General features: G+C 49.6%; 1 protein-coding gene across 6 annotated transcripts in view; it reads right to left on the bottom strand.

Moving 5' to 3' along the window:
• Tet3 (tet methylcytosine dioxygenase 3) overlaps positions 1 to 14,091 on the bottom strand; it is a 108,434-nt gene that overhangs the window by 45,409 nt on the left and 48,934 nt on the right. For all 6 annotated transcript variants that reach the window (XM_075983722.1, XM_075983720.1, XM_075983724.1 and 3 more), the window contains one exon: positions 11,391 to 13,545. In XM_075983722.1, coding sequence (XP_075839837.1) covers positions 11,391 to 13,545 — 2,155 coding nt within the window. The remainder of the gene's footprint in view (positions 1 to 11,390; positions 13,546 to 14,091) is intronic.

Here is a 14,091-nt window from a genome sequence, read left to right as displayed (position 1 = left end):
TGTATGTATGTGCACCATGTGCGTGCATAGTTCCCACATGTAGAAGCCAGAAGAGGGCATCAGATACTCTGGAACTGGAGTTACAAGATGGTTGTGAACTACATATAGATGGTGGGAACCAAACCTAGGTCTTCTGAAAGATCAACAGGTCTCTTAAGCACTGAGCCATTTCTCCAGTTCCAACAATATTCTTAAAAAGACAGTGTGAGGATAGCAGGAAATGTTAAGTATGGGTGATAACGTAGCACGTGCCCGGCTGACACCATGCAGAGGACATCATGACAAAGCTCTACCCCGACTTCAGAGGCAGTCTTCCAGCTGATGCAACACGCATTAAGCGCTGTTTACATTCTGAAAACTGTCATTAAAGAGGAGATTACAGGTCCCCTTGGATTTCTGGTAAAAGTATCTAAATGAGGGCGAGATGCACTTTGGTGGGCTACGTAACACTTCATGTAAAACCTACCCTCTTAAGATTTATTTGCAAGCACAGAATTAGCCACAGGTGCTATGCTGTGAGTAGCTTCCTAGAACTTGATAATGTCTGATAACTAACTAACTTTACGCCCATTGGACAACTTCCCATTTCTCCACATCCCTGATAACCATCATTCTGTCTTCTAATCTTGTAAGTTGGACTATGTTAGAAACCTCAACTAAGTGAAACCATGTGGTCGGTAGTCTTCATCCTGTGACTGGACTATTTCACTTAGAGAGAATGTTTTCTAAACCTGCTAATGTTCAGAAAAATGCCAGGAACTAAATACAAGACAGACAGAGTGACAAAAATCATGACTCTGTCATTACCAATGAAAAATTAGTCCACTTAGGGATCACGGGGACCTGGAGAACTTTGTTCAGAATGCATGTTGGATGCAAAAGGGAAGAAGTAACTTCACAATAGCAGTATCTGGCTCTCGCCTCCTTCGCCTGTGATTAACACGGCATCACTAAGAGAGGGGACGCTAGAACCTGAGGCAGGGGCCGTTTCACCACAAACTAAGCAAGTCCTTAGATCTTAACTTTCAGCCCACAGGAAACCAGCATCCAGAAGCAGACTAATCAACAGAAACTCAGAGTGCAGATTTGACAATGAAGGGTCAGCTAGTCCTGATCCCTTTGACAAATGCCACCTGCAGAACGGCATGACATTGCAGCCAGGATTATAGCACCTTGCAAAGAGCTGCAGCTGGAGCTCTCTCTGCAGGTAGTGATGTGCCACCCGGCTGCAGGAAACACACTCTGCAAGGCTTAGATCATGTGCATAGACAATATAACAATCAATACATTAATCAGTAATCGATAAATGGTGCTGCCCACAGCAAAATAAGGTTTAACGGCCTACTTGGTGATACCACTCTGAACTTGCAGGTCATCAGGGGAGTTGATTCTATTTTAAAACATATTTGGTCTTCTGACATTTGGTTTTTCATGTTCATTACTTTCTAATTTTCACTATTTCCTCTTTTTTTTTTTATTCCCCCACCACGCCACCTCTAACGTGGATAATCCTTACCATGTTTTTGCTAACACTAACAGGACGTTTAGAGAGGAAGGAGTTAGTGCCTCTTGAACTTATTCCATCTCCTGTACCATCTGCTTCTTGCTATTGTTTTTTTTTAAATTATGTATACAGTGTTCTGCCTGCAGGCCATAAGAGGGAACCGGATCTCATTATAGATGGTTGGGAGCCACCATGCAGGTGCTGGGAACTGAACTTAGGACCCCTGGAAGAGCAGTCTGTTCTTTTTTTTTTTTTTAAATATTTATTTATTATGTATACAATATTCTGTGTGTATGCCCGAAGGCCAGAAGAGGGCACCAGACCCCATTACAGATGGTTGTGAGCCACCATGTGGTTGCTGGGAATTGAACTCAGGACCTTTGGAAGAGTAGGCAATGCTCTTAACCTCTGAGCCATCTCTCCAGCCCCATGCAGCAGTCTGTTCTTGTGGCTACCTCTGAGTCGCTCTAGCCCCTTGCTAGTGTTCTTGTGAATAAACTTCCCTCTCTGGATTATAAGATGTTTAATATAAGCAGAGAGTGGCACAAGCCTTTGATTCCAGCATCCAAGAGGTAGAGGTGGGGGGCAGGGTGGGGAATTTCTGAATTCTAGGTCAGGTCAGCCTGGTCTACATCGTGAATTCCAGGCTAGCCAGGGATATGTTAGACCCTGCCAGAAAGGAAGGGAGGAAAGAAGAGAATACAGGAGGGATGAGGGGAGGAAGGAAGAAAGGAAAGGGGAGAAAAGAAGGAGAGAAAAGAAAGATGCTTAATATAGTAAATTCATTTCAATATGAGTACATTTTGTATTTTACTTATTCTGATGTTTTGTTTTCTGGGGCAGGGATTCATTTTGGGTGACTAAATTGGCCTCAATCTCAATCTGTAATCAAGGATGACCTTGAACCTACACTTCTGCCTCTATCTCCCAAATGTTGGGATTATAGGCATGTATCAACATGCTTGATGAAGCTTTTGTTTATAGTAGTTTCAACCTTCCTAATGCTGCAACCCTTTAATACAGTTCCTCATGTTGTGGTGACCCCAACCGTAATACTATTTTCATTGCTACTTCATAACTGTAATTTTGCTACTGTTATGAATTGTAATAAAAATATCTGTGTTTTCAGTCTTAGGCAACCCCTAGGAAAGGGTTATTTGATCCCCCCAAAGAGGTTGTGACCCACAGGTTGAGAACCGCGGATTAGAAGAACGCTCGGTTATTCTATACATCTGAACCATTTAGCATTTACTGACAGTCCCTTTCCCAGCCGTCCCGGAAAGTCTGCATTCCTGCAAGTTGGACATGTCTTAATGAGACCTTTACACGCGTGAATGGTGACTTAACCGAGCACCAATCTTGGTTACTCAAGAATATTTCAATACTCAGAGAACGGCAACAGATATATCCCACATAAAAACTTCCACTACTCAGTAAGAGAGAAGCAGGCCGACAAACTCACAAGGGCCCTTCACCAAAGAGGGCAAGTGGAAAAGCACGAGATTCTGTCATGTAGCACAGGGACACAGAACAGCACCACTCAGTGCTGTGAGTTAGGTCACTACAACTACAGCAGAACACAGCCTCGGCCCTAGGGATAAACTCAGAGATCCCCCTGCCTCTGACTCCCGAGTGCTGGGATAAAGGCGTGAGCCCAGAAATCGGCCCTCCCTCCGTACTTCCTGTTGAGAAAAACTCCCAGTTCCGAAAATGCGTCTGTGGAGCCCCCACGCCACAGGTGATCTTTCCAACAGGAAATTTGGGGTTGCCCACACCCCTGCTTCTGCTGTTTATTCTGGGGCAGGGTCCTGCTAAATTGTATGGGCTGGCCTTGACCTCACACTAATCTGGGCAGACCTTGAACTTCTGCTCTTCCTACCTCAGGCAACAGTACTCAGGATTACAGACCTGTGTCATAAGGCTCAATATTAAGCAATCTTTTGACAGGGAAGTCTATGCCCAAGGCATCTCACTTTCCGCTTCTCACACTGCTTTGCAATGGACACGGCAGAGCGAATAATTCTTATAATCCGTATTGAGTGGCTGAGGCTCAGCATCATCTGTGGCCTTTGGATGCTAGCACCGTCACAACTGCTCCCACAGCTCAAAACGTCTTCACTTAGAGAAGGACAAAGCAGCCCTCCTTCTCAGTAAGAGTCATGGTTCTAGACTCATTTGCCCGAAATAGAATATTACCTTTATTTACTTAACCACGCTCAAATTCTTCCCTTAGATATTAAGCCAGAGAAGACAGCTCCAAGGGCTGAAGGGACAGGGGCTGAGCAGGTTCTGGTCGGGAGAGTCCAACTGAGGAGCGTCAGCCCCAGGTGCTATGTCTGATGGAGCTAATGCCTAAGTCTCTACCTTCGTGTGCTGAGGGCTGGGTCAGAAGCTCTGTCCTGGAGGCACAGTCCCTGGGGACTCCGGCTCATCTCACTCAGTTTCTAAGAGCCCCGCACTGAGGAGGACTTTTATCTGGAGTTTCAGTGAATATTAGTCTCTGCACAAGGGCCTCTGACACTGCTGGGTCTCACCTACAGAGCTGGCTCCCAGTGTCTGGCTTCCTTCGTTGCCAGGCAACCAGGGCTGAGCACCTAACCCACCAGATGCTGGAGGATGAAGTCCTTCAAGTGAGCTCCCCACTTTGCCCAAGCATGCCTTCTCTGTTGGTGGTCTCTAGTTTCTAAGTTGTGGAGTTCCTGAGGCCCCAGGATTGTTTCCCCAACACCCAGTGCTGTGAGCACTGACTGCTTGATGTGGGAGTGTCATATCAATCTGTTGATTTCATTGGTTAAGCAATAAAGAAACTGCTTGGCTCATTGGTTAGGAGATAGGTGGGAGGAGTAAACAGAACAAAACGCTGGGAGGAAGAGGAAGTGAGGTCAGACTCCGCAGCTCTCCTCTCCGGAGCAGACGCAAGAGAGACGCCATGCTACCTGCTCCAGGGAAGACGCACGCTATGAAGCTCCAACCCAGGATGGACTTAGGCTAGAATCTTCCCGGTAAGCGCACCTAGGGGCGCTACACAGATGATTAGAAATGGGCCAGAGCAGTGTTTAAAAGAATACAGTGTCCGTGTAATTATTTGGGGCATAAGCTAGCCGAGCCAGGCGGCTGGAGTTTTGGGGACTCAACCCCGCAGCCCTGCCACCGCCTCATATTACAACAACTGCTGGCAGACAAACCCTGGTGGCTTAGGATTAGGGCTAGCATCAGTTTTTAGGCGAGGAAATTTTCTTCTTTCATTAGGTTCCTCTGGGCTTCTTTCATTGGGTTTCAGAAAAGGAATATTTTTGCTATTTGGATATTGGGTCACCATTTGTTTCCCTTTCAGTCCTATGTGACATTTCTTCCTTTTTCATCAAGGGAAAGAGAGAAATGACTCAACTCTTCTTCAGGAAAGTCTGCCTTCTCTCCTCGCGGGGGACAGTGAGACAAGAGGTGAGGCGAGGTTTCTCTTTCTGAAATATATAGGAGCTCAGGAGCTCAACAGACTGTTTTTGGGAGAATGCTCGAGGTATTTTCCTTAACCCTGTGCACTTAATCTTAAACTCATTAAGACAGAAAGAAAGCTCTGTTCAACTCCTACCAGGCTGGGGGAGAAATGAAAGGGTTTTTTCCCCCCTATCTTTAGCCAGAGGCAAATGAAACCACTCAGAATAAGGAGGGACCCCCAGTTTCTGAATGACCTCCCACCTCCCCCTCCCTCTTTACACACACACTATGGGGGCAGGAAAAGCACTTGCCAAAGCCTGACAGCCTGATTAGATCCCCAAGACCTACATGACAGAAAGAGAGAGAGAAGCAACTACCACAAGATGACCTCCACATGCACGCTGTGGCGTGTGAACACACTGGCAATTAAACAGAAATCTAACAGACATAAAGGTCTCCACTTCCCAGTAGGGGAAGCCAAAAGCAGAATGCATATAGGGACATGTGTTCATGACACTGGTACACAGACTGTGCACAGCCAGCATTCATGACACTGGTACACAGACTGTGCACAGCCAGCGTTCATGACACTGGTACACAGACTGTGCACAGCCAGCGTTCATGACACTGGTACACAGACTGTGCACAGCCAGCGTTCATGACACTGGTACACAGACTGTGCACAGCCAGCGTTCATGACACTGGTACACAGACTGTGCACAGCCAGCGTTCATGGCACTGGTACACAGACTGTGCACAGCCAGCGTTCATGACACTGCCACACAGACTGTGCACAGCCAGCGTTCATGGCACTGGTACACAGAGACTGTGCACAGCCAGCGTTCATGACACTGCCACACAGACTGTGCACAGCCAGCGTTCAAGACACTGGTACACAGAGACTGTGCACAGCCAGCGTTCATGACACTGGTACACAGACTGTGCACAGCCAGCGTTCATGACACTGGTACACAGACTGTGCACAGCCAGGCCCAGATCACACAGTGTTTATCTGTACAAGGCCTGACCTTTTGTTTTATTTTGTTTTGAGATAGGCTTTCCCTGTAGCTATGGAGTCAGTCCTGGAACTAGCTCTGTAGACTAGGTTGGCCTCAAACTCACAGAGATCTGCCTGCCTCTACCTCCTGAAGTGCTGGTATAAAGGCATGGGCCACCTCTGCCCGGCTAAGGCCTCAGCTTTTCAATGCAATGTTATGGGCAGCATGAATATACAGTCACATAAGATCCATTTCCAAGAGTGTCCACCAGCATGACACTTCCTGAGAGCTGGTAAAGTCCACAGCAGGGGGCAGGCAGATGATCAGGACCTGCCCTGGATCAGGATTACTGGATAGAATTTTGTTTTGTTTTTTGATACAAGGTTTCTCTGTGTAGCCTCCTGGAATTTACTTTGTAAACCAGGCTGGCCTAGAACTCAAGAGATCTGTCTGCCTCTGCTCCCCGAGTGCTGGGACTAAAGGCGCGCAGGACCACTGCACAGCTCTGGATGAAATTCTTAAACATGATCAGGTAATCTGCAGTCTGTGTTACTGGCAATTCATCTAAGTACCTTTATATAATAGGTCCATTAACTGACCCAAGATAAAACGTGAAAAGTTTATACCTATGCTGATCACACATCTGTCAAGATAAAATACAGAGGTGGAATAAAGTTGACTAGTTAACCCAAAATTATTTAGGTGCCTGCTAGCCTCGATGCTTCAGAACTACAAGAGACAATCCTGCAATCAAGAAGCACAGGCTTTAGCTGCAAAGGAGAGCACACAGAACAGTCAGGGAATCCTGACTCAGTACTGATGCTCACCACTCTCCAGGGGCTTTCACCTGCCTTCTCCACTCCCTCACATATGACCCTAGCCTCCAGTGTGAGCCCTCGCCCCTAAACATTGGTCTTCTCTACCCTCAGGCTTCTTTCCGCTCTACACATTCAGCCTGGAAATGGCCACAACTGAAATTTCAACCACCATCAACTGCAGCAGAATCTCCAACTCATGGATCTGATCTTGCCCCCCCCATCCCCCCCACATCTGCAAGGCTGGCCTGTAGTTCTCTCCTGGAATCTCAGGGGTCACATCAACTGTTCCTCCTTTCCACTCCTGCCGCACGGCTGCTGAAGTTCTACCCATCTTTCCCTCCTTCCTACCCAGCAGTTATGTTTGCGGGGAGGGGGGATGTGGCAGGTTTTCTGCAGAGCCCTGGCTGCCCTAGAACTTGCTCTGAAGACCAGGCTGGCCTTGAACTCAGATCCCTCTGCCTCTGCCTTCCCAGTGCTGGAATTAAAGGCACTCATAATTTCTGCTTGAGCTTGTAAACTGGTTTCTCTGCTCTCAGTATCACCATCCCTCCCTGCCCTGAAACTGCTCTCCTGCCGCTCCCAGTGAGCATACATACCAGCCACACCAGAACTTGTCTTTCTCGCCTCCCTCCACCACATTCTCACGGGTTTTTGCAGCCCTTTCACCTCCCTGTACCCACAGCCTGCCCGTACCATGCACCTCTTCTGTCCTGTCCTGCTGCCCCTCTAAAGCTCGATCGGACATGACATCACCTCTGTCAGCAGGTTTTTTCTGACACCCTCTCACTCGGGAACAGATTTTCCACTTTTACCCAAATACTCTATTGCCTTAATTTTTTTTTTTTTTTAAAAAAGACTATCCCATCAAACTGAATGCAATGGAAGGGGACAAATTTTCTAATGTCACCCGATAGGCACCACAACCAGCCACATGTACTGAACAATGTCTTTCCCTCCCCTAGACTTTCACCTGGCTCCAGACAATAGAGACGCCTTTCTTGTACCTACTTTAGGCAGGAAACAGACTTAACATGCAGCAGTTCTATGACATCTGCCCTATCTTTCCCTGACCCTCACCATCTAACCTCCTTCCCCGGGCTCTGGGTTAGTCGGTTCCCACAGTTTCCTGTTGGCTGCTCCTCGGATACATTAAGACAACGATTAAAAGCCAACACAGATGCTTCCTCACCTATGAAATGAGTAGATCTCAAAGGGTGCTTTTTCCACTGAGAGGTCATTTGGATTTGTTCTCTGTTCTACTCTGTCTCCTCTGGGCATTTCTCCATTCCTGAGCATGGACACAGGTAACCCCTGAAGTCCAGGGCCCTGTCCACCTCTGCCAAGTGTCACAGGATGGTTAACAGCAAACAAGATCTCTCTAATGCAAACTTCAAAATATTAGGAATATTTCAATACCACCGCAAAGGTAGTTAAAGACCCCACCACCTCTCAGAGAAAGCCAATGACTTCCACATTGTCTAGATCTGTTTTGAAATTTCATGGTTGCCTTTAGTTTTAGTATCCAAGATTTAGAGAACAAACTTAGATGCATCCTATCCAAATACCTAAGAAAACCATACGGTTTTATTTTTTTAAGACAGTCTCTCTACATGTACCAACTAGCCTATAACTTCTTATGTTGCCCATGTTGGCCTCAAACTCCTAACTCTCCAGCTTCAGTCTCCCAGGTGCTGGAATTAAAGGTGCATGCCACCACATGTTGCTCCATAATTCTCACATATGGGCAATGCTCTTGCTATTCTGATTATCCAGTGATGTTTGCATTGGCCTGAACTGCACACTTGTCAAGAGTTAGTAAGAAACATGAACGGTAAGTTTCTTGTACTATGTTATAAGAGATGTCCTATTTTGGTTTTTTAAAAATGCTATGTATGAGCGTTTGTCTGTATCTATATATGTGCACTGTGTGTGTGTGCCCAGTACCCACAGAGGCCAGAAGAGAGAGTCAGATCCTCTGGAACTGGAGTTACAGATGGGTCTGAACTTCTTCTTGTGGGGCTGGTAACTGAACCCCAGTCCCCTGCAAGAGTACTCTTAAGCATATACAAGTGCTTAATGGACTTACATCCCTGCAAACTTTGGTTTTGTTTTTTGGGACAGGGTTTCTCTGTGTAACAGCCCTGGCTGTCCTGGAACTAGCTCTTGTAGACCAGGCTGACCTTGAACTCACAGAGTTCCTTATCCCTCTGCCTTCTAGAGTGCTAGGATTAAAAACATATGCTACCACTGCCCAGCTAAATTTCTTATATAAACCTGCAAATTCTGCCTATCAAGAGTTAAGGGATACATTTCTGGAACATGGGATGGTCCCCATCTGTCATGGATCTCAGAGTGAGCAGTTTTGTTGAAAAACTTTCTCCTGAGCCTGAATTTCACAAACAGAGTCTACCCAGAACAGTCGAAAATAACACTCGATGTCTTTTCCCAACAGGAGCCTCAGGCCCTTCAGGAACTGAAGGCAAACCCCCCCATCCAGCCGCTGTAGTTAGGGCTTGCTTTTCAATTAGTTTCAATCACAATAAGGCATGGTGGGGAGCCTACAGACTTGCCTCTGGGTAAAGGTCTGTAGTACAGGCCTGAGGACCTGGATTTGACCCCTGAAACCCACTTAAATGGGAAAACCAACTGCACAGAACTTCTCTCTGACTTCCCTGCATCAAACACAAACATGACAACAACAAAGAGTATGGCCTGGGTGGTGATTAAGAGCCCAAGTGCTTAAGTTCAAATCTCTATTCCACCGTTTCTATGACCTGATTTTGCTTCATCAGCTACCATGGAGCCACCCACATCATTTAACTGTAGTGTGGATTAAATGTTGTCGTGACTGTGAAGTGCCTGGTCTAGTGTTCACGAATGCTACTGTTGCTGTCAGCAGCTTCCTGCTCCAGGTCATCACCTCCATCAGTAAACTCACCTCCAGGGTGTATCTGAAGGTTAGAGATGGCCCTAGCACTCCCAGCTAGTAAGTGATGGGGCTGGAATTCAGATTCTAAGACAGCCTTGTCCGACCCTCAGAGCCATAAAATGAGATTTAACAATTAACACATTTGTTAAATCCTAAGTAATAGGTAAGGGCATGGGGCACTACATTCAGGGAAGTGAGACAGACAAACAAACACGTAAAGGCAAGAGGAGGAATTCTCGTGATCTGAACATGCTTCTCTCCCCCAAACCATAGGGATCAGGAGGCCTTCGGGGCCATCTAACAAGAAGCAGAGCTAGTAGGCTTGTTCACCCCTCAAAGAAACCCGCGGCCGAACTCTTTGTTCCAAGTGAATCCTGTCATGCCCCAGTCTTATACCCTGGAGTCTGGGGTAGCTGCAGCGCACGGGAGTCTAGACCCTCCTCACTAACCGGGACAAGCACTTTAGGAATCACATTGTTTATTTACTGCGTGCACATTTTAACAAGTTAGGAAGAAGCCTTTGTGTATCGCACAGGCACAAGAATCCAATGTGTTTGTCAAGAACACTGGTGTGTCTGCTCTGTCAGTACCTGAGACGCAAGTGTCATTCATGGACCTTTCCTGAGCAACGGGGCACAGGAGCAGAGCACACCCCAGGCTGCCACCGCACCGAGGACCTCCTCCTCTGAGACTGTCTAGTCCATGCGAGTGGTTCTAAGGCCCCCAAGGGCAAGGCGTACAAACTGATGGGCTCTTTAGCCCCCTGATCCAGGACACGGGGGGACACACATGACCCAGATCTACCCCAGTTAGAGCCCCTGACTTAGACGCTCCCTCCTGCTGCACAGCCATTCCAGGCTCAGGCCTACAGAGCTGAGTAAACACTCCCCTCCAAGCCACCTGCCCTGAGTGAAGACCCAAGACCTCTTTCTCTTCCAGGACCATCCATCCATCCGCTCCCTCTTCCCTCCCACTTTAGCGCACACGTTTTCATGCACAGCTTGTGGCATTTTCTTTATAGTTCCTGGATAGTCTCTCCTTACACCTTAAGCCAGAAGTCCTTTAAAAGCTCAAGATAACAGACATCACTTGCTTCCAAACCCCCAAGAACCTACTACTTCCCCTGGGATCAAGGTCACCTCCTGACAACTAGAAGAGCTGCTTTCTAGCAGATGGCCCTGCAGGGCTCTGCAAAGACACCACCTGCAGGAAGTGACATCACCACAGAGCCTAGAAAGAGTGACCTGGGAGATGGGCCTCTGGGCAGTAGTCTTGGTCAAATTAATTGAAGTGAAGGTCCAGCCCACTGTGGGTGGCGCCATTCCCTGGCTGACACCCTACGCTAACAGAAACAGGATCTGGGCAGCACACATATTCATCATTCTCTGCTTCCTGATTGCGGCTGCCACGTGACAAGCTGCTTCAAACTCCTCTCACTTCCCTGCCATGACTGGCTGCACCCTCAAACTGTGAGCCAAGATGAACTTGTTTGCCTTTAATCGCTTTGCAGCAACAGGAAAGGAAGGAAGACAGCCTTCGGTTTAGACTGATCCCAGTTTTCCTTCAGGGTTTTGTCCACTTGCCTGTCAGCTCATTTCCCAGGACACAGCAGAGAGGCAGGTAAACCATCTGTCAAATGAAAGACCCTAGAAACCCAAGCCCACAGGCTGCTCTCCTGTCCATCCCTAACTCTCAAACGGACTTACCGACACAATCGCAGGTGGGAAATTCAGCCTGGGCCCTCTTGGCAGGCGTGTCCAGAAGACTCTTGGTGGGCGTGTCCAGGTACTTCAGAGGCGATTCCAAGAAACCACTGAGGGTGGGTGTGAGTGGGTTCTCGGCCTTGGTGGGCGTGGCCTCCTGGCTGCCCTCCTCCGAATGAAAGCAGGTGGTCGAGAGTACAGTCACAGCCCCCGAAGACTCAATCTTGATCTTCTTGGGGGAGCGGGTGGCAAAAGGGCTCTCCGGAGCTGGGAGACATGTTGATTGGTTCTCAGGGTCTTGAATGGGCACCGAAGGAGGGCCCGGAAGCCCAAAGCTATCCCCAAATTCGGCTTCAAATTGCCGGATGAGCTCTTCCAGCTTGTCATCAGCAGGAGGAAGGGGGCCACCGGTGGAGCCTGGCTGTAGGGCTGTCATAGGGCTGGGGGACCTCATTTCCTGAGTAGGGGGCAGCAGGCTGTCCCCAGAGGGACTAGGTGCAAATAGCGCAAGAGAAGGTTCTGGGGGTGGAGGGGCGGCAGAGCTCTGGGAGGCAGCACCCTGGGAGGCGGGAGGCGGGGCAGGGAGCTGGGCAGGCGGAGGTGCCTGCACATCCTCTGAGGCTTGGGATTTTAGCCCTTCCAGAACAATCTGCCGGAGAGGCAGGAAGAGAGGCTGCATGTCCCGGGACCTGGATTTCTTGATCTGAATGGGCTTTCGGACACTGGGCTTGATCCCAGGGGTGGTTTTCTCAGCTCCCACAGGACCTCCAGCTGGGGTAGGGGGCTTCTTCTTCTTTTCCTTGGGTGGTTTGTCAGGAGGTCGTGGGGCCGGTGAGCCTGGTGGGGCCCACCAGCCAGGAGCCTGAGGCTCTGTGGGAGCAGGGCAGGAGGCATCATGGGCCTGCTCCAGGAACAAGCTGCGCTTATGGTGGAGGTGCTGCTGCAGTGCCGTCTGGGCCTTCTGGTGGGCGTCAGGCTCTGGGGAGGGCAGGGGAGCCTCCCTCTGGGAAAGAGGGGATGGTGCCGGGGCAGGGGAGGAAGAGGGGGCCTCAACCTTGACCTTGGGCTTGGTGGGCAGGGCCTCGGGCCGCTTGAATACTGACTGGATGTAATCACTGGCACTGCCCAATAGCTGCTCCAGTTCAGCCATAGGGTCAGGGCTTGGGCGGGGCGCAGGCCAGGAGTTCCGGGGTGTTGCTGGAGGGGTGTCAGTACCCCATGCTTCGGGAAACTCAGTTCTTGGAGTTGCTGGAGGAAAGGCTGGGCTATCAGGAGCAAAGGATGGATGTTCCTCTGGGGGAACCACAGGCCATGAGGGGGCCCGGAGGTAGGACTGGGGAGACCTGAAAGGGGCAGAAGGGGACAAGGCCTCAGGGAGTGGACAGGACGCCTGGGAAGTGGAATGGGAAGGCTGAGGGAGGGCAGAGGAGAGCTGTGTGAGGGCCTCGATGGCGATGGCTGTCTGCAGGCTGATGTTTTTTTCCTTGGCAATGCTCAAGGCACTCTGAGACAGAGGCAGGCCCTCCAGAGGAGGTACCTGGGGGACCTCAGAGCTAAGGAGTGGTCTGGTACTTGGGGTTGGGAGGCCAGCCTCACCAGGAGGCAGAGTGCCTGGGAGTCTGGGCCGCTCCTGCCCTCCCTCCATGGCCACAGACTTGATCTTCCCCTCCAGCCACTCGAGGTAGTCGGGGCACTCTGGGCCATCGCAGTTGCAGTTGGGTGGTTTCATGCCATGCCTCGCAAGGGCCAGAGCTGTCTGTAGCGTGTCGAGGTCTTCACTGCCCTCAGAACAGCTCTCAGGCCGGGCGCCCCTGCTGTTCCCAGCCTCGCGACTCATCTCACGGTTGAAGGTTTCATAGAGCCGGGTGCTAAGGGCCCCATAAGAGGACACAGCTTCGGCCACGGCCGAAAAGGCCACCAGGTCGTGGGCATCTTCCAAACGAGCAGTGTGAGCAGGGCCTGAGGCAGCGTCCCAGTCGGGCTTGTGGTCTACCCGCCAAGGACCTGCAGCTCCCAGCAGACTGGGTCCGGCGGGCTCTCTAGCACCATTGACCGGCGCCCCTGAGGTGTTTAGCTGCCTTGAATCTCCATGGTACACTGGCCCTGAGTCCATCTGACCTGGAACAGGTCCATCAACTGGGCTGAGCTCTGAGCCTGTCTGGAGAGAGAGAACAGGGGCGGGGAAAAGGAAAACCATAAACCACACTATTTGTAAAGTATCACCCCGCTTCACACTCCCCACATATACTTCCAAACCCCTCTTTTCCTGCAGACTCTCTCCCTGGTACTTGTTGCGCCTTGGTCTAGCTCCATGCATCCCCACCATTTAGCTGGCTTTACCAGCCACAATAGAAAGGTCTTTAAAAGACCAGAAAGGGGGCAGGGCAACAGCTCCCTTGTAAGCATGAGAAACCGACTCAAATCTCCAGAACCCACATTTGAAAGAAAGAAAAAACCAACACCATCAACAGGAGTAGTAGCACACACTTATAATCTCAAGAGCTGGGGAAGCAGAGACAGGCCAGTCCAGTCCGTAAGGGTTTGCTGACTAGCCATCCTGGCCTACCTGGCAAGCTCTAGAGTGAGACGGTGGGGGTGGGGATGGACGGCTCCTGAGCTATGACACCCAAGGCTGTCCTCTGACTTCCACAGACACACAGGTGTGTACACATGCAAACACACAAAGAGGTGTTACGTGGCATTC

The sequence above is a fragment of the Microtus pennsylvanicus genome, chromosome 8 (genome assembly GCF_037038515.1).
Source record: "Microtus pennsylvanicus isolate mMicPen1 chromosome 8, mMicPen1.hap1, whole genome shotgun sequence".
Classification (NCBI taxonomy): domain Eukaryota; kingdom Metazoa; phylum Chordata; class Mammalia; order Rodentia; family Cricetidae; genus Microtus; species Microtus pennsylvanicus.
This window is presented reverse-complemented; position numbering and strand designations above follow the sequence as displayed.